General features: G+C 51.6%; 3 protein-coding genes across 3 annotated transcripts; 2 read left to right on the top strand and 1 right to left on the bottom strand.

Annotated features, from left to right (window-relative positions):
* Window positions 1–24: 24 nt before the first annotated feature.
* Window positions 25–4,492, bottom strand: STPG3 (sperm-tail PG-rich repeat containing 3). The gene is made up of 4 exons (XM_030461489.1): window positions 4,407–4,492; window positions 2,887–2,957; window positions 1,795–1,897; window positions 25–158 (listed from the first exon to the last, which is right to left on the bottom strand). The coding sequence occupies exons 1-4, from the start codon at window positions 4,417–4,419 to the stop codon at window positions 25–27; spliced, it is 321 nt and encodes a 106-aa protein (XP_030317349.1). The 5' UTR covers window positions 4,420–4,492.
* Window positions 4,493–4,970: 478 nt separating this feature from the next.
* Window positions 4,971–13,803, top strand: ZMYND19 (zinc finger MYND-type containing 19). Its single transcript, XM_030461262.1, has 6 exons — window positions 4,971–5,115; window positions 5,297–5,356; window positions 6,711–6,817; window positions 10,059–10,199; window positions 11,947–12,127; window positions 13,069–13,803. Exons 1-6 carry the CDS (start codon window positions 5,065–5,067, stop codon window positions 13,210–13,212), a joined length of 684 nt encoding a protein of 227 aa, XP_030317122.1. The 5' UTR covers window positions 4,971–5,064; the 3' UTR covers window positions 13,213–13,803.
* Window positions 13,804–17,391: 3,588 nt separating this feature from the next.
* On the top strand, window positions 17,392–25,288 carry DPH7 (diphthamide biosynthesis 7). The gene is made up of 9 exons (XM_030461322.1): window positions 17,392–17,623; window positions 18,015–18,151; window positions 18,588–18,675; window positions 19,621–19,715; window positions 20,963–21,129; window positions 21,434–21,506; window positions 22,261–22,326; window positions 22,529–22,701; window positions 23,734–25,288. The coding sequence occupies exons 1-9, from the start codon at window positions 17,486–17,488 to the stop codon at window positions 24,285–24,287; spliced, it is 1,491 nt and encodes a 496-aa protein (XP_030317182.1). The 5' UTR covers window positions 17,392–17,485; the 3' UTR covers window positions 24,288–25,288.
* Window positions 25,289–25,481: the final 193 nt, after the last annotated feature.

The following is a 25,481-nucleotide window of genomic DNA, read 5'->3' as shown; positions in this document are numbered from 1 at the left end:
GGTGGAATCCTCCTGCCCTCTGCTTCAGAGGGTGGCAAAGGGCCCATTCTCATGGTTTTTGGGTCTCCTGATGCCCTGGATGGTGAAGCTGCGGGAGCTGGGTAGGAGAGCCTTGTAGGCTGCATCCACGTTGTATGTTGCAGGTCCTGGGGTATCATCTGAAAGAAAAAAAAACCCCTCAGTGCTGGTTTTTCCCTGGGCTGCCTCTAAATCTGAGGTGTCTGCTCCTAAAACCTGGCTGAGCCCCCAGAACTTGTGGTCAGCAGGGAATGGTCTGGGTGTTGGCTGCTCCCTGGAGCTGACTGAGCTGCTGGCTCAGACAAACACCCACATGGCCTCTCCTGGAGACAGAAAAGCTGTCTGTGCCTTCCTGGTGTGGTTGGGGTGTAGGGATGGAAGTACAGAAAGGGGAAAGCACAGAGCTAAAGGATTGGCTTTGTTTTTAGGAAGGAATTCAGGGAGGAAAAAATAGTTCAGCTTCTAGGGGTGTGCAGGAGAGATGTGTGTGTGAAGCTGGGCTGCTGGAACCTGTGGAATGGGAGCTGAATTACTTGCCAGATCTGCCCAAAGGTTTTGTAGGAAGGTGGCAGCACAGCAGGAGGGGAAGCTGGCTGCTGTGGTGTTGCCTCTGAAGAAGGAAACTCAGGACTAATCAATTCCATCCTAAATGGATGGGAGGAGCTGAGCACCTGCAGGAACTTTTGTTTCTGAAGTGCAGGTGGTGTGGTGGCTCCCAGGGCACAAGGTTCTGCAGCTCCCTTGCTGTGCTGTGAAGGCTGCCTGCAGGCTGAGCATTTGGGCTGGTTTGGTGAAATTAAACCTTTGGGTAAGCCAGGAGCAGGACCTGGGCCTGAGTGTGGGCAGGGAGCAGAGCTGTGCCCTGTACCTTGTGCTGCTTGTGAAGCATAAAATGTGTTGGCAGCAGGGTGCTCAGACACCACCTGGAGCTGCACAGGATTTCACAGCCAACTGTGCTGTGACAAAACCTCAGAATCCCAGAGTGTCTGGGTTGGAAGAGACCTCCAGGATCATCCAGTCCAACCTTGGACCAACACCACCATCTCACTGCTGAACCCTGTCCTTAAGGACCAGCTCCAAAAGCCTGTTCAATGCCTCCAGGGATGGTGACTCCAGCACTGTCTGGGCCATCCCAAGGCCTCACAACCCTCTCATATTTTTTAACGTCCAGCCTAAATTCCCCTGGCACAGCTTCCATCCCTTCCCTCTGTTCCTACCACACTTCACAAAGGAGCAGAGGCTTGTTCCCACCTCACTGCTCCCATCTCCTGTCAGTTCTGCTGTTGGACAAGCACTGAGTGGGGAAGCAGGACCCACACTGCGTGGAATCATCATGGGGGGAAAGGAACTTCAGGATGATAAAGCCCAAGTATCAGTCCCTCAGTAACCACTTAATCATCTCCCACAGCACCATCTCTACCTGGGGTTGGTTTTAATGCCTCCAGGAATGGCAAATCCACCTCTCTGGGCAATCTGTCCAATGCTTCACCAGCCCAGGGTGGCTGCAGGGCCAGGAGCTGAGACTCTCTTTGCCTCTCCTACCACGGAACCTGAAATCCCCCTCAGGGCTGCCCAGAACAAACTCTCAATCACCTCTTTTTCCCATCCCTTGGGCTCGCAGTCTGCCGTGTTTGGTGAAGCAGCAGCACCTCTGTACCTTGGCATTTCGGTCCTGGGCAGCAGGGAGCTGGCAGATTTTTGGAGCAGATCTGTGCTGGTAGGAGAGGGGGGAGCAGTGCCTGGGGCTGGAGGGGGTGTGGAGGGGGCTGGGCTCACCCATGCGTTTACGGCTGAGAATTTCCAGCTTTGTCCTTTGTTCCCTGATGAAATGTGGGTACATTGCCCCAGGGTCTTGAGGGCCGTGGAGTTTGAAGACTTGCTGGAGTGAAATAAGGCATAAAAAAACCAAATCAGGTTTGACCCAGTGAAGCAGCCGTGGCAGACAGCAGTGTTACCAGCAACCCCAACCTGTGCCTGGCAGCCTGGCAGCAGCAGGAGCTGAGCTCTCCTCATTCCTGAGGCAAAACTGACCTGAAAAAAACCCTGACCCAGCTGGCCCCAGGAGCTGGGGTTCCCTGCAGGACCCAAACTGCCCACAATTTGTGGCATTGCTCTTTTCTTGGTGTTTGTTGGCCCTTTTTCTGAGGCAGCCAGGGCATTCAGCAGAGACAGAGCTGAAACTCAGCCCTGTGCCACCTGTAATCCCTGGAGTTGTGTTCCAAGCTCAGAACTCTGCTTAGAAAGGGGCAGGTCTGGGTCCTGTGCCACCTTCCCCCGCTCTCCAAGGACATGGGGGGTGACAAGTTCTGGTAAGGTATAGGAGGAAAAAAAACCCTGTGATGAGTGGGGAGAGTGGAGATGTGGAGGGGTGGTGACCTCTCCATCCCTGGAGGTTCCCAAAGCTCAGCCTCATCCTGGCCTGGCTGCAGGCTGGGGGGGTGGTTGCATCCCTTCTGCAGCCATTCCACCCCAAAGCTGCCCAAATGCTCACCCTGTGGGGCAGCACAGTCTGGCAGAGAACTGCAGAACCCTTTCAGCAGCAACTTTAAACTTGTTTAAAGCTTTTATTGACCCTGGTGTTAAAAAAAAACCTTCACTGGGGTGTGAACATGAAGAACCTCAGGAGCTGTCAAACTCCTGGGTGCCCAGGGCTACCCACACACACCCCAGGGTTCTTCCCTCTTGACAGAGCTGGAAATAATATGAAAAACATTTCTTTTTGCTTAGGGGCAGTTCCCTTGGGGCAGGATACATAACCTCCCCAGGGCACCACAGGGCATGTGGTACAACCTGCCAGGAAATTGTTTTTTTCCACCCAGGCTTCTTAAAAAGGAGACAAAGAGTTTGCTAAAGAGAGGAGCAACCTACTTGCAGTGTACAGCCAGAACCAGGGGTCTGCATCTGAGCTGAGGATTTGTTCACCTTCTGGTGACCTGCACCTTCAGGAGAAAAGGGAGAGGGACACTGAGAGGTGCTGAGCCCTCTGCTCTGCTGGGATAAGGGGTTGTGTGCCTTAAGGGGAAGGGGCCTTCTGGTTCCCCGGAGACATCCTGGGCTCTGAAAAGCCAAGTTTTGTGATTCCTGTGCCCCCAGAAGCTGTGGCTGCCCCATCCCTGGCAGTGCTGAAGGTTGGAGCACCCTGGGCTGGGGGAGGTGTCCCTGAGCATGGCACTGGGTGGGATTTAAGGTCCCTCCCAACCCAACCCAGTCTGGGATTCTGGGATTCTGGGAAATGTGAATTTTGTGATTAACTTGGTGGTCTCCATCAGCTCCCCCCTCACCTTCCCCAGCTGCTGGGATGGGGGATGCAGCAAGGGGCTCAGTGGTGTTTTCTGGGGGCACAGTGGGACAGGGAGGACAAAATCCAGCATGGATTTGGGGGTAAGGGAGACACAGGTGGGTGCTCCTGGGGGTGGGGGTGCTATATGGGGGCAGAAAGTGGGGTGCTAATGGGGGTCCTGCTCTTTCTGAGCACAGGTGGGGGCCATGGGAGGTACAGAGGGGGGCAAAATGGGGTCAAACAGACCCAAATGGGGAAGGGAGATGTTTCTAGCATGACAGCAGGGAGGAACCTGCTCTCTGGAGAGGAAATGGGGCTGGGGCAGCACCCCCATGGCTGACCTGCACTCTGGGCATCCTGGGGCTTCATTGTCCTTCCCAGGAGGGGGGCAGCCGGGTGTCCCTGTCAGTCCCTGTCAGGCTTCCAGACGGGAGGTGACACCAGAGATCCTGCAGGGTTTCTGCAGAGAACCCCCCGTGCTGAGATCACCCCCCAAAGTGCTGCAGGGCCCTGGCACGTCCATGCACAGCCCCAAACGGTGCTGGGGGTGGCACTGAGGGGACCTTCCCAGGCGGTGACGTCACAGCAGCTGCCTCTGACGTCACCGGGTTCTCCAGGTCTCCCGGGGCTGGGGACTCACTGACCACCCCCCACCAGACCCGCTCTGATCTTCTCCCTGCCCCCAGCTCTTCCTTCTCCCCCTCCATGGAATAAAACCCACAAACCAACAATTTCTCCCCCTCCGTGGAATAATAATTAAAAAAAAGCCCAATTCCGCTCACTGTGGCTCCAAACTACCCAAAGTGTGGCTGTGTGGGCAAGGTTTAGTGCTGGGCTTGGCAGCGCTGAGCTGCGGGTTGGATGCGGGAGTCTGAAAGGATTTCTGAGAGATGTCCCGGGGAACCAGAGCTGCCCCAGCCCATGAACACCGATCCCTTGGCTCTTGGGGGTTTTTCCTCTTTGAAATAGTCAAGAATCGGTGCAAGTGAAGCAGCCCCCGGGCACCTGGATGTGCAACTCCGCTCTCCAGGTTAGGATTTATCAGAGGTTTTTATTTCTGTTCCTTTACAAACCCTCCAGAAAGCAAAACGCGGCTCCATGTAGGTACCCGCTGACAGCATCCCAGGGTGTTCTCATTACATACCCCGTTACCGGGGGGGGGGGGTACCGGGAGGGGGAAGTACCGGGAGGGGGAAGTACCGGGACGGGCGTACCGGGGTCAGGCACCGGGGGGAAGGTCCTGGAAGGTGGAGGTACCGGTAAGGGGGTACTGGAGGGAGGTACCGGTAAGGGGGTCCCGGTGTGCTGGGTACCGGGTCCCGGCACCGCGCGGTCCCTTTAAGCCCCGCCCCCCCCTCAGTCTCCGCGCCACAAAGCTTCCCGCGAACGTGACGTCACGGCGCGCGCCTCCCTCTCCCGCTCCCCATCCCGCGCCCGCGCGCGCCTTCCCGCCCCCTCCCGCCCCTCCCCCACCCTCTCTCTCCTCCCCCGGCCCCGCCTTCCTCGCGTGACCCCGCACCGCGCCGCCCTCCCATTGGACGACCCGGCGGCGCAACCGGGGGTGACGCGATGGCGCCGCGTCCTCCCATTGGCCGAGCGGCGGCGGCGGAGGGGGCGGGTGTGGCCGCGCGGTGCCCCGCCCCCCTTCCTCTCCTCCCCTCCCCTGCCCGGGTGTGCGCGAGGCGGCGGCGCGTGGCAGCCGCGGTCCCGCCGGCGGGCTCGGTGCGCGAGGCAGCGCGCGCGGGGGCGGCGGCCCCGGCCCCGCCATGACCGACTTCAAACTGGGGATCGTGCGGCTCGGCCGGGTGGCCGGCAAGGTGAGAGCCCCGCGGCCTGAGGGGCGGCTGGCTCTGAGACGGGAGGGTGGGGGTTGGGGGGCGCGGCCGGGAGCTACCGGGGCCCGGTGCGGGTTGGATTCGTGTTCCGGCTCGGCCGCAGCGGGGGGAAGGGGTCGCGGGTTTCCCGGTGCGGCCCCGGTGACAGCGCGGTGTGTTGCAGACCAAGTACACGCTGATCGACGAGCAGGACATCCCGCTGGTGGAGAGCTACTCCTTCGAGGTGAGGGGCTGCGGGCGGCCACCCCCTTACCCCCCCCCCCCCCCCCCGCACCGACCCCCCTGACCCCCACCGATCCCCCCCGCCTTTTACCGCCGGTAACATCCCCCTCCCCGCCTCCCCTCACCCCCCGGTGGGTCCCCCCACCCCCTTGTCCCGCTTCTCCCCGCCCCCGGGGCCGGTCCGGTCCCGCCCGTGCTGCGCGGTACCTGCTGCTCCTGCCGCTGCCCTAACACGCGGTACCGAACCCCCCACGGGATCCCCCGGGTCGGTACCACGGGACCCCTCATCCCCCCGCCCCTGGGTCCGGCTGGGTTTGGGGGGTGGGCGGGGGGGCAGTTGCCACCCGTGGCTGTGGGGTCTGGGGGATTTCTCCCGTGGGATTGGCGGGGATGGAGCCGGGGGGCAGCGCTCTGCCCGCCACTTCCCCGCGTGTGGAGAGGGGGAAGAAGAAGTTTAAACTTCTTGCCATCCGAACGTGAGGGCTTTAACACCAGGGAAAGGGCTGGGGTTTGGTTTTCCTCCGTTTTAAGCGAGTATTAGCTTTAAACAAATCGTTCCATAATACAGGGGGTTGGGGGTTTTTGAGCATTCTATCTATGTTTTTGAGAGCAGATAATTTGAGTTTGGGGAGCTAAACATTTTCACCTACACAGATTTAGTCCTGGGTGAGGAAAACTTCTTTTATTGTCTTTTACTCTGGGAAGTGAAATAATATTTTCTCTTAAAGCTCACCGAGAGAGGGCAAGGGGGTTCTAGCAAGGCTCTGACAGGGGGAAATTCCTGATGATCCCAACCCGAGGGGTTTTTGGAGGAGGAGCCACCTCCTGCTCAGTGCCTGCAGCACAGGGGGTGCTGTGGAGCTGCCGGGAGAGAGAGGTTCGGGTGCTGGGACAGAGAATCACCGGGTGGGAGCTCCCTGGGAGAGATAACACCCAACCAACCCTCAGTCGGATTTATCAGGAGTTGTGGGATGGAGGAAAGGGGGCAGGACCCCCCCTGGGAGCCTGGTGTCAGGCTGCAGACCAAGCTCTGGGGCTGCCTGGTGGCTGCACAGAAAATCTGCTCAGGAAGCAGGGAAATGGCTCCCAGCCCCTCACACCTGGCTCGGGGCTGCTCTTTGTCTGAGGGGCTCCTGCTGTGCTCAGCCTCCCCCTTCTCTTCCTCATTTTCCATCAACCTCAGCAGCCCAGCTGGTTGGTTCCCTTCTGAGGTTTGGGACAACTCTGATTCCACTCAGGTCAAGTAACCCCCAGCAGGCAAGTGCTGAGTGTTGGGTCCTTCCCGTGTCCCTGTGGGGCCCCTGCTCTGCTGCTCTGGTGCTGGGTGTTCCTCACAGCCCTCCCTTTCTCCCCAGGCTCGGATGGAGGTGGATGCTGATGGGAATGGTGCTAAAATCTTTGCTTATGCATTCGACAAAAACCGTGGAAGGGGATCGGGGCGTCTCCTGCACGAGCTGCTCTGGTAGGTGCTGTAAGGAGAGATGAAGCTTTGAAGGGCTCACCAAGCTGCCACCAGCTTCACATGGCTTAGTTCTCTGCCTGTAGGATTTTAAGGCTTCTCAGGAAGCCTGTGGCTGCACTCACTGAACCCAGCACAGGATTTTATTGGGGTTGGGTTTTGCACTGAGCCTTCGAAGAGCTGAGTCTCTGAAAACATAATCCCCAGGCAGGGGTAGGTGAGCATCATCCCAGTTGAGACTGATTAAATCTGAGAAATGCTCCTAAAACTTCTGTTCAGGGCTGTGGGAGCTGGGAACTGGCTCCATTTAGTAGGTGAAGATGAACTTTGTGAGGCTTCTTTTTCTTTTCCTGTCCCATGATAATCAGTGATGTCTTCTTGGCACCAGGGAGAGCTGGCAGAGCACTGGGGAGAGATGAGACCTCTGATAACTTAAAGTTTGAGGGGTTTTTTTGTTTGGCTTCTGGAAGGCTGCCTCAAGTGCTGGTGGTGCTTGGTATCAGCTGCTACATCCAGCACAACCAGACATACACTGAATAGACATATACTGAATATTCCATATGCCCAGACTCATTCCTTGGTACCCTCTGTAGCTGCCAGTTTATATTCAGAAGCCAACTTGATTGTGAGAGATCAGCTCATCCTAGGAGGTAGGGAATGCTGAGGAGAACTCTTACCCTCTTAAAAGCCTTTTTTTTTTTTTTTTTTTTTTTTTAAGCCTTTAAGCATGTTTTTTATTCAGTTCCATAAGTTAGGCTTGGTTGTCCCAGTGCCCAGGATACAGGTGTGCTTTCCTTACTCTTCCAGGTTCCTTTTTCTTCCCCAAGCTAATCCCTGTGCAGCAGGAGGGAGACAGGAAACCTATCCAAGTCTAGTATTATTTACAATCTGCTCATAAAATATGGATTTTAACCTGCATCTGTTAATGTTTAATCTTGTTGCACATATAACTGGTGAAAATTATTACAAAGTTGGGGTAGATCACTCAGCTATTGCTAACTGTGAATGTCATACAGTAATAATTAGCTGTAAGTAGCACTAAACAGCACCTTAAAATTATTCCAGCCAACTGCAGATGGTGACAGGACAGCCATTTGCTTATTACACAGCCCAGGCATTGCTGCTTCTGGCTTCTTTGGCTTAAATTAGGAAATAATTTTAATGTGTTCAGTTAGGTAATTCCAGTTGTGTCACTTCCATGCAGTGCTGCTAAAAGAAGCCTGAGATTCTGTGTGTTACAGGGATTTGTGGAAGGCACAGAGGGGAGGCAAGCAGAGCCTCAGGGCTGGAGCTGCAAAGTCAAATTCTTAGGCTAGAAAACACAAAGTGTTCAATCTGTTTCTGTAAATTCAGTTTGATCCTTTTGAGAGTGTTCATTTTGCTGTGATCTTTACTTACAGATGGACACAGTGTGGGTTATTACACCTTACTGAGTCTCCTGATGTTTTCAGAGAGCCTTTTGGCTCCAGGTGCTGAGGAGCTCCTGCCTTTGAGAACCCCTGAAAGACAGGAGAGATGGGCAGTCACAGCCATCACTCTTCTGGTGCCAACCTTGGTGCTTGGCTGAATGAAAAGCAAAGAACTTGAATTACTGCAGCTGTAGGAGTGTAATTTAACTGTTTTCCCCCCAAAATTCAGCTCACTCTGGAAAAAAACTTGTTTCTGGTTTAAGATGAAGTCAGTGGGCGTGTGTTGGAGGCTCCTGCAAGGAAAGCAGATTTGTAATTAATTTATTTTTTTTTAATTTAGTTAAGCAGGCATCTTTGTTCTCATAGAGTGGCCCCTGGAGTAGGAAGGTGGTGGCTTCAAACCTTCCTGCTGGCTTCCCTGAACGGGCACCTTGAGCTGACAAACACCCACATGTCCTGGAAATACTCTTTCAGGGAGAACTTCCTGCAGCCTCTTTCTGTGTTTCCAGCCTGGACTGGCAGCTGCTCCAGAGCAGGACTGAGAAGCCCATGGCTGGGGAGCTGCAGAAGGAGTCTCTCATCTTATCTCCCTGTTCCCTGGATAGATCCCAGCTTGCTGTGTTGTGTCTGGGTGTAGTGATGTTCCCTGGGGAATAGCAGCATTAGTCATAAGTATCACTTACTGGGTGTTCAAAAAGACATCTCAGACCTGATTTCTTTCTTTTTTCTTAACCCTGCCTGTGGCCTGCTCAGTTTGCTCCTGGTGACAGGAGCTGCTCTTGGCTGTACTTGGCACTTTTACTGCAGACCTCACTTCTCAGGTTAGCTTTTGAGACCCAAACACTGCAGCATCCTCTGAACTCTGCTGTGGATTCCTGCTGAGGTTCTCTTTCCCCACCTCCAACCTTTTTAAACCCATCATCTAATCCACTTCTGACTCTGTCTTGAGTGTCCCCTCCTCCCTTTCCCCCCTTGCACAGTTTGCTCTGAACTTCTGTCTCCTGCTCCCAGATTTCTCCTCCATATCAATCCCAATCTCTCTTTGTCTCTTTCAGTCCAAGAACCTTCACTGCTCCCCTGTCTCTGTTTCTGACCAATCCTCCCCTTCATCCAGTTGGGTCCCTGCTCCTCCTGGGTTCCCACTTGTACCTCTTGGGGTTCTTCATGTCCTTTGCCAGACTCTCCAGTAGCCTTCAACAATGCAGAAGCAGCTTTTCCTCCTTTAGGACATTTCATTAGGTTACATCCCATCCCATACTTTGCTTTTGTGTGGTTTTATTATCATTTTCTGTTTTTTTTTTTTCCAAAAAGAAGAATTTAATTCCTTTTACCTTTAAAGGGGAGAGCTTCTCATTCTTGTGTGGAGGCCCAAAAGGCTCCCTGGCAGGAGGCTCCATGCTCTGTCCTTTTGCAGAGTTGTCTTATGTTTTCTTTGCCAAAATCTATCCAGATATGGTTAATTTATGTACCTCTGGGGAGAGAAAACACTTAGGATTCATCTGTGCCCCAAAACTTCCTAAAATTTTAGGGGTCAGATTCCCTCAGAGAGGCCCCACACAGCACCTGTAAGGACAACTAAAATATACCAGGACTGTCTTTTGAGTCAACTCATTTATACTGGGAATAACCTCCTGTTAGCAGTCTGTTTCCTCTGGGATCTGGTGTCTCTGCAGTATCCCCTGTAGGCAGCTGGCAGCCCAGGGTTTGCTGCAGCTGTCCCAGTGACAGCAAGCTGGGATGCAGCCTGTCTGCTGGAATTAGTGGCATTCTTCTCACTTCAGCTACAGAGTCTTGTTCATCACTGACTTTCAGGTTGTTTTTTTTGTCTCCTCCAGGGAAAGGCACCGGGGAGGGATTGCTCCTGGGTTTCAGGTGGTGCATCTGAACTCAGTGACTGTGGACAACCGCCTGGACAACCTGCGCCTGGTGCCCTGGGGCTGGAAACCCAAAGCTGAAGAAGTCTCTAGTAAACAAAGGTGTGTCCCTGTTTGGCAGGGGGTGGCCATCCAAAAAACCTGAAAATCACTTCAATTGTTGTCTCCTCCCTTTAGTGATTTTCTTACTGGCAGAATCTTTTTTTTTATTGGATCTTGTGATGCTTGTGCACCAGTGTACAGCTGAGCTGCCTCACTGTTCCTGCCAGCTCTGAAGGGACCTCTTAACCCCAGGGTGTTATGCAGAGGTCCTGCTGTGCCAGGGATTGTCACCACAGTGAGACAGGACACCTGTGTTCCACCTGAGTGCTGGCAGGTGGGCACACTCAACTCAGTCTTGCAGATTTCACTGGCTTGTGGCTCTGGTCCTCAGGCACCAAAATTCTAACACCAGCTGTAGAAGGCAGCAGAAGAAATGCTGACACTTGAACCACTGCAATTGGGTTGAAAGCAGAACGAGTTCCTTGGGCTCAGCTTCCATCACCTCTCACCAGGAGGTGTGGGGAACCTTCAGTGAGCTGTGTTGCACCAATTGAACCAAGAGTTCAAAGCACATCCAGCTCCTCCTGGTGAAGCTGTGAGGTAACACGGGCATGTTCATTCTTGGTGAGAGACCCAGTGACTTAACTTCACACCAGACACTTCTCTTGAAACACTTGCAGTGCCCAGAAGATGGCTCAGAGCTCATTAACCTGATTGGGAGGCAGGGTAATGAGTGGCAGGGATGCTGCCAGCAAGCCTGGAGTTGAAGAGCAAGAAACAGATGTCAGACACAGAAATAATTTTGCTTGATGGAACTCTTTCTTGATAGATACTTCTAGAACTTTTTTTTTTTTTCATTTAGGCTAAAATAGGCCTAAAAAGATCCAAAAAATGAGGAGGATGTGTAGCCTGGGGCTTACCAGGCTAGATACAGTGTTAACCCTGCTGACTTATTAATGAATTTGGAATCAGTCTCCCTGTGTCAGGGTTTAACACTGGCCTGGCAATTAAACCAAATTACAGATGCTGTCTATTAATCCCCCTCTTCTCCCTGATAAAGACAGGAGAGAGAATAAGGGAGAGAGACTGATGGGTTGGAAACTACACAACTTTAATGAAACAGGAATGATAAATAAGAAAAATCAGTAAATATAAACAAATATACAGGAAAATTGGAATCAGGTTCCTTCCCCCTCTCCCCCAATAACTCTCACATCCCCACTGAGGCTGCAGGACAGCCCTGGGAAAGTCCAGTCTGGAATCCTGGGGTCAGCAGCAGTTGGGAGCTGGAGGCAGGAACACACAGATATGGGCTGGGATGGATCAGGAGCAGAGGCAGAGGAAGGGATGGAATCCTCCCAGGATGCTGGAGCAAACAGGGACAGGCAAAGAAGAGGAAGCAGGAAGGGGTTTGACCCTTGTGATGCCTCAAATTTATCCTGAGTCTGAGGTGTATGGGGTGGAATACTCTGGTCAATTCTGGCATCTCTCTTGTCCATTCCTCCCCAAAGGAGGCTGCAGGTGGGACCTTTTTACTCCTCCTGGAGGGTAAGATGTTCCTCAGAGCTGAGCAGTGTCCCTGGCTCTGCACACCAGGCTCTAGCAGTAATTATAACCATGGAGTGGGATCAGTCCCAGAGCAGACACTGAGAACCTTGCTGTTCATTTCAGCAGTGCAGCTGCTGACAGGAGACTGAGCTGAAAGCAAAAGCACGAGAAAGAAAATTCCCTTTATCCTGGCCCAAGCCAGGACACCCTGCATGCTTATTATGAATTGATGGATCAAAATTATCCTTGTTTTTTACAGGGAACAAAGTCTGTACTGGCTGGCCATCCAGCAGCTCCCTACAGACCCCATAGAGGAGCAGTTTCCTGTCCTGAATGTCACACGGTATTACAATGCCAACGGGGACGTGGTGGAGGAGGAGGAGAACTCCTGCACATACTATGAATGTCACTACCCCCCCTGCACAATGATTGAAAAACAGGTGTGTCCAACAGAGAGTCTGGAATGAGCTGGGTGTGGAGCACCTGTGTGTGTCTGGGGATTTGTTCCTTCAGATGTAAAGCTTCACTCCTGCCCATCGGTTGCTGAAAGTGATGGCTGCTTTTAACTTGGGTTTCCCTTGGCAAGAACCCTCAGACCCCCCTAGAATGTAATTCTCAGTCTGGGAGAATGCATTTTTGAAAAGGAACAGGGATGACACAGTGGGTGATGAGGAGGAATGTAATTTCTGCTGATGTACAGAAAGCCAGGTGGATGTGTTCCTCTAGGGACCCTGAGCTGGGATGACCAAGCAGCTGTGTAAGAGGAGAAAGTGTTGTAACTGGTTTTGGGCAGTGGTGGAATCAAAGAAGTAACATGCTTGAAAAGGGAGATTTAGAGTGGCCTTTGTTTGGGGGAGAACTGGGAGGAAAACTTTTTCTAGTTCCTTGCTGGATATTGTCAGAGAATGAGATGTGTGAGGGCTGTGTGTCCTTATCTAGGGGTCAAGAAGGGCTTCTGATAAATGTTGAGTAGGCTGCAATGTTTGTGTTCTGTTTGATTCTCTGGAAAGGAAACATTTGCAGAAATGGTCATAAATGCCCCTTACTTGAAAAAGAGTGAGCTTGATTTTTTTGGGGGGGGGTCTGCATATGAAAGCTTCGTGGGTAACTGTAAGTTGGTCACTGTCAGAGCTTGTGCAGCCCTCCAAGTCACTTCTGAGTTTAAGGTGTTTGTAGCTGAAAACAGGACAAAGAGCAGCTGTAAAATGAGATGAATGAATGCAGTCCTTTCCAAACCTGTTGCTACTCTGCCCCTCCTGCTGGGGAGTTCATGTCTGTGAGAGACGGGAAATGAAAATAAAGATGCCCACGAACCTTCTTGGGAAAGGGAGCTCCTGGGCTCTGAGCAGCCTCACTAACACCTCTCTTGTCCTCTTCCCAGTTACGTGAATTCAACATCTGTGGGAGGTGCCAGGTGGCAAGGTACTGTGGGTCCCAATGCCAGCAGAAGGACTGGCCAGCTCACAAGAAGCACTGTCGGGAGAAGAAACGCATCTTCCAGCAAGAGCTGGGCCCAGAGCGGTGACGGGGTGGTGGTGGCACAGACCCCCCAGCAGGATTCCTCCCCAAAGGCATTGGACTCTTGCTTTTGCACAGTAATGACAGACTGCTTAGTGAAGCCTGAGGCACTGAAGAAAAGAAAAAAAAAAGACAAAAACACAAAAAAACAAAACCCTGTGATGCTTGAGCAGAACGGCTGACTGGACCGAGCCAGCTCTGACTGGTGCTGTGGAAAGGGATTGGGTTCACCCTTCCAGTATTATATTCTCAAGCAAAAAGACTACTGTGGAGGCTCCAGGCAGGAAGCTTCTCATTATTTATATGTTAATACATTTGTAAACTCATGTACAGTTTTTGTTAGAAATTCTTGATAGGACTCATTACCTGTAATGTTCGGATGAGGACACCTTGTTGGCCTAAAAGTTGAGAAAAAAAAAAAAAAAAGAAAAAAAAAAAAAGTAGCAAAAGCTTTTTCCTCCTGTGTGGCTAAAAGTGTCTGTGGCAGTGCTGAGGCCAGAAGGCAGCTCCGACGTCAGCAGAACTCTGCATGGAAGTTATACTGAAAAAAAAACAAACCAAAAAACCAAAAAAAGAGCAAAGTAAAGATCAGAATGAATCAGTGTCTGCTCTCTGCATTTCTCCTGTCCCCTCCCCACTGCGTGCAGAGCACACTTGGACCTTGGCAATCCCTGGGAACCAGTGTGGCAGGAACTGGAGAGGAGGGTAAGGACCCAGCTGGGACCTGTGCAGACAGGCAGAGTGTGTCCCTGCCTCCCAGGAGGGCTGCTGGAGAGCCTGCTCCAAGCAACCTGAGTTTTCAGGAAGCTGGATTGGTTTTCTTGTTGTGAAATAACCTCTGTGTGTTAAGTAGTGGCAGGGAAGCCCAGGTAGTCAGCTGTGTGGATGTGGTTGTCCTTGTGGCTTCCTCATGCATAGCAAATACTGTTGTGATGTGCAGGTATCTTTAAATCACCTGATATTTGGTAGTTTGAGTTATTAATTATTTTTTAAAGAGATGCCATCCATCCAAGAAACACTTTGTTGTTGGTTTTGGTTGTTTTAATTTAGTCACAAGTGAAAATAAAACAGGAGGAGGATTTGACTTGCAGAGTCCAGGCCTGTTGCCTGGTTTTCTTTCAGACATTTTGTCATGTATCATCTCAAAGTTTTTTCTTTTTCATTTTTGCCTTAGAAATATAAGAGCTATCATCTGAGTTTCCTGCAGAACTAAATGGATGGATTAGTGCCAGGCAATAGTCTTACTTCTCAGTAGAAGAATGTGAGCTTCTGAGTGCTTAATACAGAGCCTTTCTCAGAGTGCTTAGTGAAACAGGTATTTAAATATTTTTTTTTATGTAAAAGCCACTGAGAACTTCATTTACAATCAGGATTCACTTTGCCACTTCGTGTTGCAGTGTTGGTCTTGCTTGTGTTCAGTTTGTCAGAAAAATCAAACTGCTGTGACTTCAATATTATGTTTCTAATACCTGCACAGGAAGGTTTGAATTATTAGCATTTGGGGTGGGTTTTCATACCTTGGTTTTAAGCTTCTTGGGAAGTAGGATTGGAGTACATTGATCGTTATCCTGGAGCAGACCTGTGCAGCACAGGTAAACGCTGTTTTTTCAAGGATTTATCCTCATGGAGACACTCTCCACCTAAGATGTTTCCTGCAGGAGAAAAACCAAACCAAACCAAAACCATACCTGCATTTCTTGGTTCTCTGAAGCATGGAGTAATCTTTGTGCACACCCCTGGTTCTCCTGTGGACCAAACCAAGGCTTAATGAGGAAGGTTGCTTAAATGGGAGCATCTCGTTTGGGAGAGGAGCTTCAGAGGACTTCTGGAGAGAAACGTGGGTACACTCCCTGGGCTGTGAGGAAAGTGGAGAGAGAATGAGAGCAGTGGGCTAGGATCAGGTTATTCTGCACAAACAGCTTGGCTTGAGACTTCTTTGTCTGCTTTGGGGAGGCAGAACTCAGAGTTTGGCTGTTCAGGTCCTGCTGGTTTGGGTTTGCCACCAGCTGTGTCCTGAGGAACACTCATGGCAGCTTCTGCAGCTGCTGGGGATGTCTGGGGCTGGGACCTGCTGGGGGTCACAGGGTCCTGACTCACAGGGTGACACTGATCAGCTCTGCTGAGAGCCATTTCCAGGAGGACTTCCAGGCCCTTTGGGAGGGGCAGGAGAAAGACAGAGAGGTGTGCACCCCAGGTGAACCTGAGGGGGTGATGCTTCCCCCAGGTATTTGCCTTCATATCAAAGTAGGGGGGTATCAGCAATCCCAAATGTTCTAAAGTCCCAACTTGATAAAAATCATGGCTGGCTGAAGGAACATCAAATCTGACATAAATGTACTCAGTGTTCACCTTTTGCTGTTTGAGGCTTTGATACCCACAGACTTGTATTTTCAAGGCTTTTTTTTTTTCCTGGTGGTGAATTAATATTAAATGAAACTGGGTAAGGTAAAAGAAGCAGCTGCAGGACTTGAATGCTTGCAGGTGGCATGGGGACAGTGTGAGACACTGGGGCCAGGAGCAGATGTTGCCACCCAGTGAAACAGAACTCAGAGAGATCAAAAGGAGGTTGGTGTGATGCAACAGCAGCGTGGGGGATGCTTGCAGAGTAAGAAGAAATCCTTTGTAAACTGGACATGTGTCTGAATGTAGATGATGGAAAGAATAAGATTTGGGAGGTGAAATGTGAAAGAAAGCAAACAAAAACCCCAAAACCCCAAAATAATGCAAAGGAAAATGGAATAGGAAAAATATTCAAGTCGTAAAACTTGCAAATTTTTGAAAAAATCAGAAAAGTGCCATAATCAGTAGACATCATGCATAATAAAGGGAAATCTTGGAGACCTGGACCTTCTGTCCCAGCTGGAAAAAAAAAAACCCAAGTGAATTGTTTGCATATGTGTTTGCTGTGAAAGAGCTGGGGGAGTTCACACAGGAACACTTCCATATGGAGAGCTCAGCAGACAATCTGTTTAAAACTGAAGTGCTTTTAGGAGAGATTAAAGTTCAGATGAGATGAGCACTAACAAGTTGCCAGGACCAGACGGTGCTGCCTGCAGGCTCCAAGGAGCAGCTCCAGGATAAATCAGCTGATGGAAACCTCTCCCTCACCACCCATGGCAGATGTGACAGCAGCTTCTGAGATGGATTTCAGGGCAGAGGAGGCAAACCACAGCCTGGCAAATCCACAGGTGCTCTGACAGCATCAATGGCTAAACCCTGAGGAGTCCAGGCAGTGTTTGTAGATGGATTCAGGCTTGGAAACTCTACTGGAGGCTTTTTTTAATGGCATCAACAGGCAGGGCCCAAGGGAGATTTGGTTGGTACAGTCTGCTTGAACTTCCAAAATGCACTTGGGCATGACTTTGCTGAGGGCATTTGAAGAAAAAAAGCTGCTTGGGGACATGTGGACAAACAACTGTTTTTAAAAAAGAAAGAGTTAAAGGGAGGTGGGTTTTTTTGGTGGAGGGAAGGTGACCATTTGATGCTCAATATATTCAAAAATAATTGGAAAACATCAAGGATCAGGGAGGTGACAGCATCCACTGATGAGGTTGTTCAGTGCAATAATATAATAATGGCTGAGTGAGGAATTGCAGAAGGATCTTATGAGACAGAGCAGTAGATGAGATGCAGGTTCAATAAATGAAGTGTTGCTGCAGTGTAGGGAAAACAACAGCAGAGGCTGTAGCTGTCAATTGGCACTCAGCAATGAGACTTTTGGGTTGTGAAACACGGGGAAGGGGGAAAGGCTGAGGGCAGGGAACAGGGAACAGGATCCCACCGTGTCCGGAACAGCTCCTGCCAAGGCAGAACCACATCAACCACATCTTTACTCTGGTCTGGGGATGAGTGACAGGGATGTGCGGAGGTTCCTCCAGAGGAGCAGAGCCAGGATGCCGAAGGGACGCTGATTTTCTCTCTCGTGTGTTCAGGCTGAGCAGCACCTCACAGGGGCTGGAGCTGCGGACCCCTTCCTGCAGGACACGGAGAGCTTCGGGAAGGGCTTGGGTGGAAACTCCTCACCCGAGGCCGGAGCTCAGCACCTCCCCGAGCTGCTTGAGCCGACAAGCCCGGCTTGGATCCCCGGGGCTCCGCTCCCCGGTGGGGCCGGCATGGGCGGGAGCTGCACCGTTCGCCGAGCCCCGGGCGAGCCGAGCCCCGGGCGAGCCGAGCCGAGCCCGCCCCGTCCCGCCCCTGACCGGGAAGCAGACAGACGGCGGTTCCGCTGCGCGGTCACTCGGCCTCCCCGCAGCCGCCCCGCAGCATGAGCCCGCCCTGAGATGGCGGCACCGTGCCGGACCCGCACGCTGCAAGTGGTGGACACGGAGTTCAGCGCCGACGCCGTGGAGTGGTGCCCGGTGGAGGGCTGGCACAGCATCCTGGCCTGCGGCACATACCACCTCCGCCCTCCCGCCGCGGTGAGCCCGCCCGGCACCGCTCCGGGGCTCGCTGCACCCCCGGGCACCGCGGCCGCTCCCGGGCGGGACTTTCCCGCCCTCCGCCGGACACCGCAGCCGAGCCCGGGGTCGCCGCCGGCCGCCTCCGCTACCTCAGCGGGGCCCGGGGGCTGTTCCCTGCCTTTCACGGCCACCTCAGCCCCGCTCCCGGCGCTGTCCCGGTCCCCGCCGGGCTGGCTGGAGGCGGTGCGGGGCCGAGCGGGAGCTGGCGGTGAGCGTGGCCGTCCCGGAGGTGTGGTGGCTGAGGTGGGAGCCCTGTGCCCTGCTCCTGGCGAAATCTGGGGTGGGGAGAGGTCTGGGGAAGGTAGAGACGCTGCAGAGCTCACTCTTTTCTTCCCGATGTTTGCTGCAGACCGAGTCCCGAGGAAGCAGCGGGGCTTGTGACCGCACCGGGCGCCTCTACCTCTATCACTACAACGAGGAGCAGCCCTGCATCCCCCTGACTGAAATCCAAAGGATTGACACCGCTGCCATTCTGGACATCAAATGGTAACGCTGCCCTGGGAGATGGTGCTCACAGCATGCTCTGCCCCATGGGGTCTTTTTTTCCTGCCCCTCTGGGGTAGTTTTTAAATGTTGTTATGGCAGCAGTAGTAATGCTCACTGTCCCTGGTGCTTTTTGGGGAATTATTCTCAGGTTTGTTTCAGTGAGTAAAGGCTGTGCTCATTTCTGTTGTGCTTTTCTGAGCAGCAGGTCAGTGCCCATGGACCTCTTTTGTTTTTATAATATAATGTTTTTATAATACCCAGGAGATTTGCCTGACACATAAATCCCCACCAGGCAGGTTTGTGGGAACTTTGATTTTCCTCAGGAGATTTCTTTTGTACTTCCGCGTGTGTCCTGGGATAAACGTTACAACTTCGTTTTTCCTCCTTAAATGTAAGAAAGGAGAAGATTCAGGGCTTGTTTAACTTCATCTTTTAGGTGCCACGTTCCTGTTGCAGAACACCCCATGGCTGGCATTGCGAACTCAACAGGCGCCGTGGAGTTTTTCCACCTGACTGGGAGCGAGGTAGGTGGCTGTGACCCCTGCTGCAGCTGGAGCTGGGTTTAACCCACATTTAGTGCACCTTTGGGTTTCTTATCAGTGTTCAGAGACTTGCAGGAGAGCTGTGTGGTTTCCATGGCTTCCTCAGTGTGCTCAGCTTTTTAAGAACTTCTTAAACACCTTAGGGTCTAGAGAAGAAGTCCTGTGAGGAGAGGGTGAGGGAACTGGGAATGTTTAGTGTGGAGAAGAGGAGGATGAGGGGAGACCATATCGCTCTACAACTCCCTGAAAGGAGGTTGTGGGTGCTGACCTCTTCTCTCAAGTAAATAATGGTTAGACCAAAGGAAATGGCCTGAAGTTTCCCCGGGAGAGGTTTAGACTGGATATTAGGAGGAATATCCTTACTGAAGGAGTGGTCAGGTGCTGGGATGGGCTGCCCTGCAGCTGGTGGAGTCACTATGCCTGGAGGTCTTCAAAGAACAGGTAGATGTGGCACTCCAGGACATTCTCCACTGGGCATGGTGGATTTTTTCCTGGGAACTATGACTTGAGGATGTGGAGTAACTGGTAAACACAGAAGAAGATGCCAAGTTGTTAAAAATGGGGAAGAATTTTGGAAGGGATTGGTGAGAGAATGGAATAAGCAAGAGCACCAGTCCCACAGGGCAAGGAAAGTGGAAGATTGTCAGTCAATCATTTCTCCTGCACTTTGTCATGCTCTGGGAGGAAGCAAAGTTTAAGGGGGATTTGGTGAGTGAGAGCAGAAAAAGGGGATCCTGTGGGTGTGTTTGGGTTCAGTTAGTGCTTAACAACTGTATTTTGCTATGGGACTTTTCATCTCTGCTGTTCTGTGGGACCTGATGTGCTCCTCAGTGTCTGGAGAACACCTGCTGTGGCAGTGAGCAGCAGCAGTGCTGTTACACACCTCCTGGCTTCCTGGTTTTAACCCATTCCTTTTCTTTCCAGTAGAAGAACAGCTGCATGTTGGAGCCATGCTTCAGGGTGGATCTGGGTGCCCAGCAGCTGGCCTTGTCTTTGGACTGGTCCACAGGACGTGAGCAGTGGTGAGGCTGGGAGATAAAGGCTGGAAGTGTAGGTTGTTGTGGGTGGGGGGAACAGTTTCAGACAAGTTGAGGACTTGAATCAAGCTTTGGTGAGTTTTTGTGAAGCAGTTTAAGACCTTGGTCCCACTTGTGTCCCTGCACCTTCTCTAGAAGTTCCTATTTCCAGAGCAAGGGTAACAAAGAAACAACAACTTGTACCATGGCCACTTTAACCAACAAGAAAGGTGAGGTTCTGCCATGGGGAATGGCAGCAGGCGAGCCAGGGACATGACATCTGTTGCCTCTGCTAAACCAGGGTGGGATGCAGATGGGTCCACTGGTTCCAACTCTGCTCTTAGAACAGCTGCTGTTTCAGTGTGGAGTTCTGCTAAAATAGCAGCACATGTGGGAAGTTTAAATGTGGGTTTGTGAGAAACAGGAGAGAACTGGTTTGGAAGTGAGGACATTTGCTGAGAGGAGTGGCTGACACCCCAGGAGGCTGTGCTGCCATCCAGAGGGACCTGGGCAGGCTGGGGAGTTGGGCAGGGAACAACTTCATGAATTACACCAAAGGCAAGTGTAGAGTCTTACATCTGGGTGGAACAACTCCAGGTACCAGTACAGGTTGGGGAGAGCAGGGAAGGGGAGAGGGACCTGGGGCTGCTGGTGGATGGAAGGGTGACCATGAGCCAACAATGTGTCTTGGTGGCCAAGAAGCCCAATGGCACCTGGGGGGCATGAGGAGGGGGTGGTCAGGAGGTCAGGAGAGGTTCTGCTCCCCCTCTGCTCTGCCCTGGAGAGGCCAAATCTGGAATATTGTGTCCAGTTCTGGGCCCCTCAGTTCCAGAAGGACAGGGAACTGCTGGAGAGAGCCAGGAGGATGATGCCAGGCTCTGCTCAGTCGTGCCAAATGATAGGACAAGGGGATAAAAAAAATCCCTTTTCACAGGGAATTTGTTTACTGATGTAATATGTGTGAAATTAAATTATGGATCCAAGAGAAAGGAAGACCCTGCACCCTCTGAGATCAGGAATGGGGAGCATTGGTGTTGATGATGTTAAAATGGGATGACTAAAAAGAATCTAAAAGAGCTGTGTAAAAGGGTGCATTCCTTCCACTGCTCTGCAGTTGAGTTGAATCAAACCAGTAAGTTGAATCAAACCTATTAAGTTATCTGTCTATATTTAGTTGCTGTTTTTCACACCTAACAGCTTCTTAGGACACAGCTTTCAGTACTTCCTGGTGTTTTCCCTCTCTTCATCTGCAGTGGGTGTCCTTTGAAGGTGATCAGCAGTGACTCAGAGGGGAAGCTGAATCTTTTCTCCATAGATGAATCTGCTCCTTCTGTGCATGTCCTGAACCAGTGGAAAGCTCACAAATTTGAGGCCTGGATTGCTGCTTTTAACTACTGGGACACAGATATTGTGTACTCAGGTCTGTAAGGGCTGGGAGTCACGTTTGGAGGTGTTGGGGCAGGGGGCACCTTGTTCAGGGATTTGTGTTCCTTGGGATTTTACCCTCCAGGGTTGGGTATGCTGCTTGTAAGAGGTGGGGTGTCTGCTGGTGGTAAAAAGCTTCTTGAGAAGGTGTGGGAAGTGGTTGGAATTAATTAGGGGAATTACCTTTTAAACTGTACTTTTTGCCAGCTGTTGGCAAAAATGTGTTAATCTCTTTTGGGTGTGCAGAAGAGATCAGAGAGATTCTGAAGGGCTGTGTAAGGATGATTTGTCACTTGCAGGAGGAGATGACAGCCTGCTGAAGGGCTGGGACACCAGGTGCAGTCCAGAGGCTCCTGTTTTCACCAGCAGGAGGTAAGCAAGCTGTGTCTGTCCCTGGAGCTGGTGCTGCCCTCTCCCTTCCCAGGCCTCTGAATTCAGGGATGTGCAGCAGCAGTGCAGGTCTTTTTCTGCATCCCTTGGGAAATGGAGTCATCCATTAGATTATGGTTTTTTGCATTAGGACAGCTTTGGGCTGAAACTTTCTTCTCTGAGTCCTGCACTACAGGAAGCCAACAGCTCACTTCCACACATGAAGATGGTGGTAGCTTCTTTCTGAAAGAAGAATCCTAATTTACAGTTTTATTTTGGGGAATTTTGTGCATTGGTTATTTTATTATGAAATTTTTTTTAGAAAGTATTTTATTCCCACTGGTTCACTAGTCTGAAGTAATCTCTTTTTTCTGGTGACATATTTTCTAGAAGGTGAGAAAAGCAATATACACTGGGGGTTATTGCTATGGAAATATGAATGTTGGGAGTGAATCCTCATGGGAATGAAGTAGCTGGGCACAAATTCTGGCAGGTTCTGAACAGCAGTTTATGGTACAACTAATCCTAGAAAATCTTTGTGCTGAGAAGCCCTGAGCAGAAGTTTTTCCTCAGAAAGGCTGTTGGGCTGTGTGGATAGAACTGTGTGTGTGCTTGCTGCAGTCTGAGTTCAGCTTGCACTTTTCTCCTGAGACACCTGATGTGGTAATATGGACCCCAAATCCCTGAAATTCAAGGGAGAATCCCTTCCCAAATCCTCCATTGCTGTCTCTCTCCTCTGCTGTGTCTTGTTTTGCAGACACTCCATGGGTGTGTGCAGCATTCAGTGCAGTCCCCACCGGGAGAATCTTCTGGCTACTGGCAGGTAAATCCCTCCTAGCTGCTCTTCCCTGGTGTCTGAGGAGCACACACTGCCCCTGCTGCTGTGGACACACTGCTGCTGCTCTGGCTGTGAGCTCTGCAGACATTCCACACAGCAAAGAGCACCTCAGCTTTCCTAATTTTCTCCTCTGGCACTGAATCAGCCTTGCTGCTTGTCTGCCTCCTTACCTGTGATCCCTCCCCAGCTACGATGAGCACGTGCTGCTGTGGGACACCAGGAACATGAAGCAGCCCCTGGCAGACACCCACGTGGAAGGAGGAGTTTGGAGGCTGAAGTGGCACCCCAGCTGTGACTTCCTGCTGCTGGCAGCCTGCATGCAGAGTGGCTTCAAAATCCTGGACTGCCGGGGCAGCCTGGGTGAGTGTGAGGGGAACAGAGCTGCTCCTGCTCCCCTCCCTGCCTCCAGGGCAGCTCCAGCTCCTGGAAAGCTCCAGGTGGTGGTAGCAGCCAGAGAGAGGCTTCTGCTCCAACTTGAGGTGACTCTCCCAGTGTCCTCAGACCTGTCCTGACATGTGCCCTGATGGGTGGGGTGTTACTCACCTGCCAGCCTCCCGTGACTCCTGTTCCTGGGGAGAAAGCCCACGTTTGTCTCAGTGTGGAGGCATTCATTGCCCTGACTCTTCCAGTCTGAATTCACCTTTAGGGGTCACAGAGGTTCTTCCAGCTGTCAGGTGATGCTCAGCTGTCAGCAGAAGTTCCTGACCTGCTGGGGAGTTGGTCACTGCCTCAGAAAGGCAGTGCTGTGCAGGCTGGTTAATCTAGAATAACATGAATTGGCTCTGCAGGTGAATCAGAAGGTATTTACATGATCCAAGCTGTCTGCATTTACATTACAAATGGAGCCTTGCATAAAACAGTTGCCCTCCTGGGTTTCTCCAGGCCTTGGGCAGATCCATGGCTTGTGAAACCAGGATAACATTTCTGCTCTGCAGGGAAGGGAGGAGCTTGATGTCAGTTCAGCATCAGAGCAAACATTTGACTCTCAAAGCCCATGGGAAGAACACAATTGCAACTGATTAATAACCAGAACCCGCTCTGCCAAGCTCACCAGTTGTGTTTCTGGCTCAGTGGGGATCACTGTGTGGTCTGGCCTGTCTTTCTGGGGCTTTTTAGGGTATTTTAAGAGCCTCATTATTCAAAACCTCACGCAGGTCAAACCCTATTTTGCTCCCTGCTCACCCAACTGTGGAAAACTGAGGCCAAGGAGGGGTGGCTGAAAAACTGTCAAGAGAAGCAGAACCCCCTTTCTCCTAAAACACTGAATTCTGTTGTGAAGAAGGCAACAACCAGAGAGCTCTCCTGTAGGACCATGGCTTCTGAGCACTCTGTAACAAACCCATTGCACCTGTGTTAATTTATTTTTATCTTTGTATTTATTTGTTTTTGCAGCAGAAAACACGGAGGAGTGTCTCATCCTGTCATCCTATGTCTTGCACAACTCCCTGGCCTATGGGGCTGACTGGTCCAGGCTGTGTCCAAGGGATTCCTTGCCTGCAGCACAGGACTCTGCTGCTGTGTGCCAGTCCGCGGAGGAGCTCAGGGGAAGAGCAGAGGGAGGAGGCGAGAGACTGAACCTGCAGGTCCAAAACCTGAAGATAATTTATGAGTCTCCTACAGCTACTTTTGATGTAGTCCTGGAGGAGGAGAGTGAAGGCCCTGCCTTGCTGCTCCAGGCAGAGCAAGGCCCTGAGCTGCCTGGGGATCCCCCTCTGGGGAAGGGCTCTGACCTCAAGGGCAGCCTGAGGGCTCCTGAGTCAGTCAGTGGTGCTGGGCTGGAGGGGGGCAGGGACTCAGCCAGGGCTCTGGAGAGCCCAAAGGAAACCAGCATTGTAGCCACTTGTTCTTTCTATGACAACATCCTCCATGTCTGGAGGTGGGAGATGAGCCTGGTGACCCCTTCAGAGCTGCCACGGCCAACGTCTCCAGCTGAGGGTCTGCACTGAGCATTCCCTGGGAAGAGGGGTGAGAAACTCCTGTACTGACAGCCAGAGCTGAGCTTAGACCCTCCCTGATTCCTGTTGGGCTTTTCCAGTTGTATTGTGGAGCTTTGGAGTCTTTTCAGGCTGCAGCTAATGGAATTGCTGGTGTTTTATTTCCAGCACTGAGGAAAGCCTTTGCTTTGAGGTGCCTGGTCAAGCACAGACACATTTATTTAGTTTTTCCTTTAATGTGCTCATTCAGAGAACCTTCCTCTCAGAGGCTGCTTGCTTGCACCTCACCTCTGAACCCCCTGCAGGTTGGGTTTGTGCTTGTACCATGGAGCTCTCAAGCCCATTCTCCTCCTTCCCTCACAAACCAAACCTGGCTGTGCTGCTGCTCCAGAGGCAGAAATTCCCTGGATGTCTGGGAAAAGCCCAGCCAGGACTGGAGGGGATGCTCAATGGTCTTTAGCAGAAAGAAATTACTTTTTAGAAGGAAATTAGAAGGAAATCCAGGCTGGGGGGTATGAGAGGCAGCAGTTCAGGGACAGGAAGCTCTGTTCCCAGCAGGGCTTTTCTCGTGAGGGTTCTGGTGTCTCTGCACTCTGATTTTCCATCAGCCTCACCACCCTCTCACTGCCTCACTCTCAAGCAAAGTCCTGCTGTGTGTCAGGGCCACACTTCACCCCCTCTTGGCATCAGGATGGTGTTTCCTGCTCTGCACAGGAGACACAACACTTCTTAGGTCCAAAGTCAAGATCTTTCAGTTTTGTAAAGGTCAACAGCTTTAAGATCAAAACCTCCAAAAAGCACCTGCAGTGTTTCCTGATGGTTTTTTTTTTTAGAGTTCAGATCCTTTAGCAGAGAAACCAAAATCTTTCCCACATTGCCCTAACTACCTCCAGGGATGGCTGCAGGGTTTCTCATGGTTGCTCCATCATTAGCTTTGTGTTTTCACTGTGAAACATCAGCAGAATGAGGTTTCTGGAACACTGTATCTATCTAAAAACAAAGTAACAAAAAAACCCCCAACAGCTTAAATTGGGTAAGGAAGTTTTTAACTTGAGGATTCCAAACAAATAGTTGTCTGTGGGGAAAGCAACACCAGCAGGTGACCTGTGTCTGCCCAAACAGACAGAACAGCAGATCCCATTGTACTGCTCTGAAACTCCTTTCTTCCAGGGTTTGAGTGGATTTCAGACACCATTCTTGAGCACT

Source organism: Calypte anna, chromosome 17 (assembly GCF_003957555.1).
Source record: "Calypte anna isolate BGI_N300 chromosome 17, bCalAnn1_v1.p, whole genome shotgun sequence".
In the NCBI taxonomy this organism is placed as follows: Eukaryota; Metazoa; Chordata; class Aves; order Apodiformes; family Trochilidae; genus Calypte; species Calypte anna.
The sequence above is the reverse complement of the archived record's forward strand: the minus strand, read 5'-3'. Positions and strand labels throughout refer to the sequence as shown.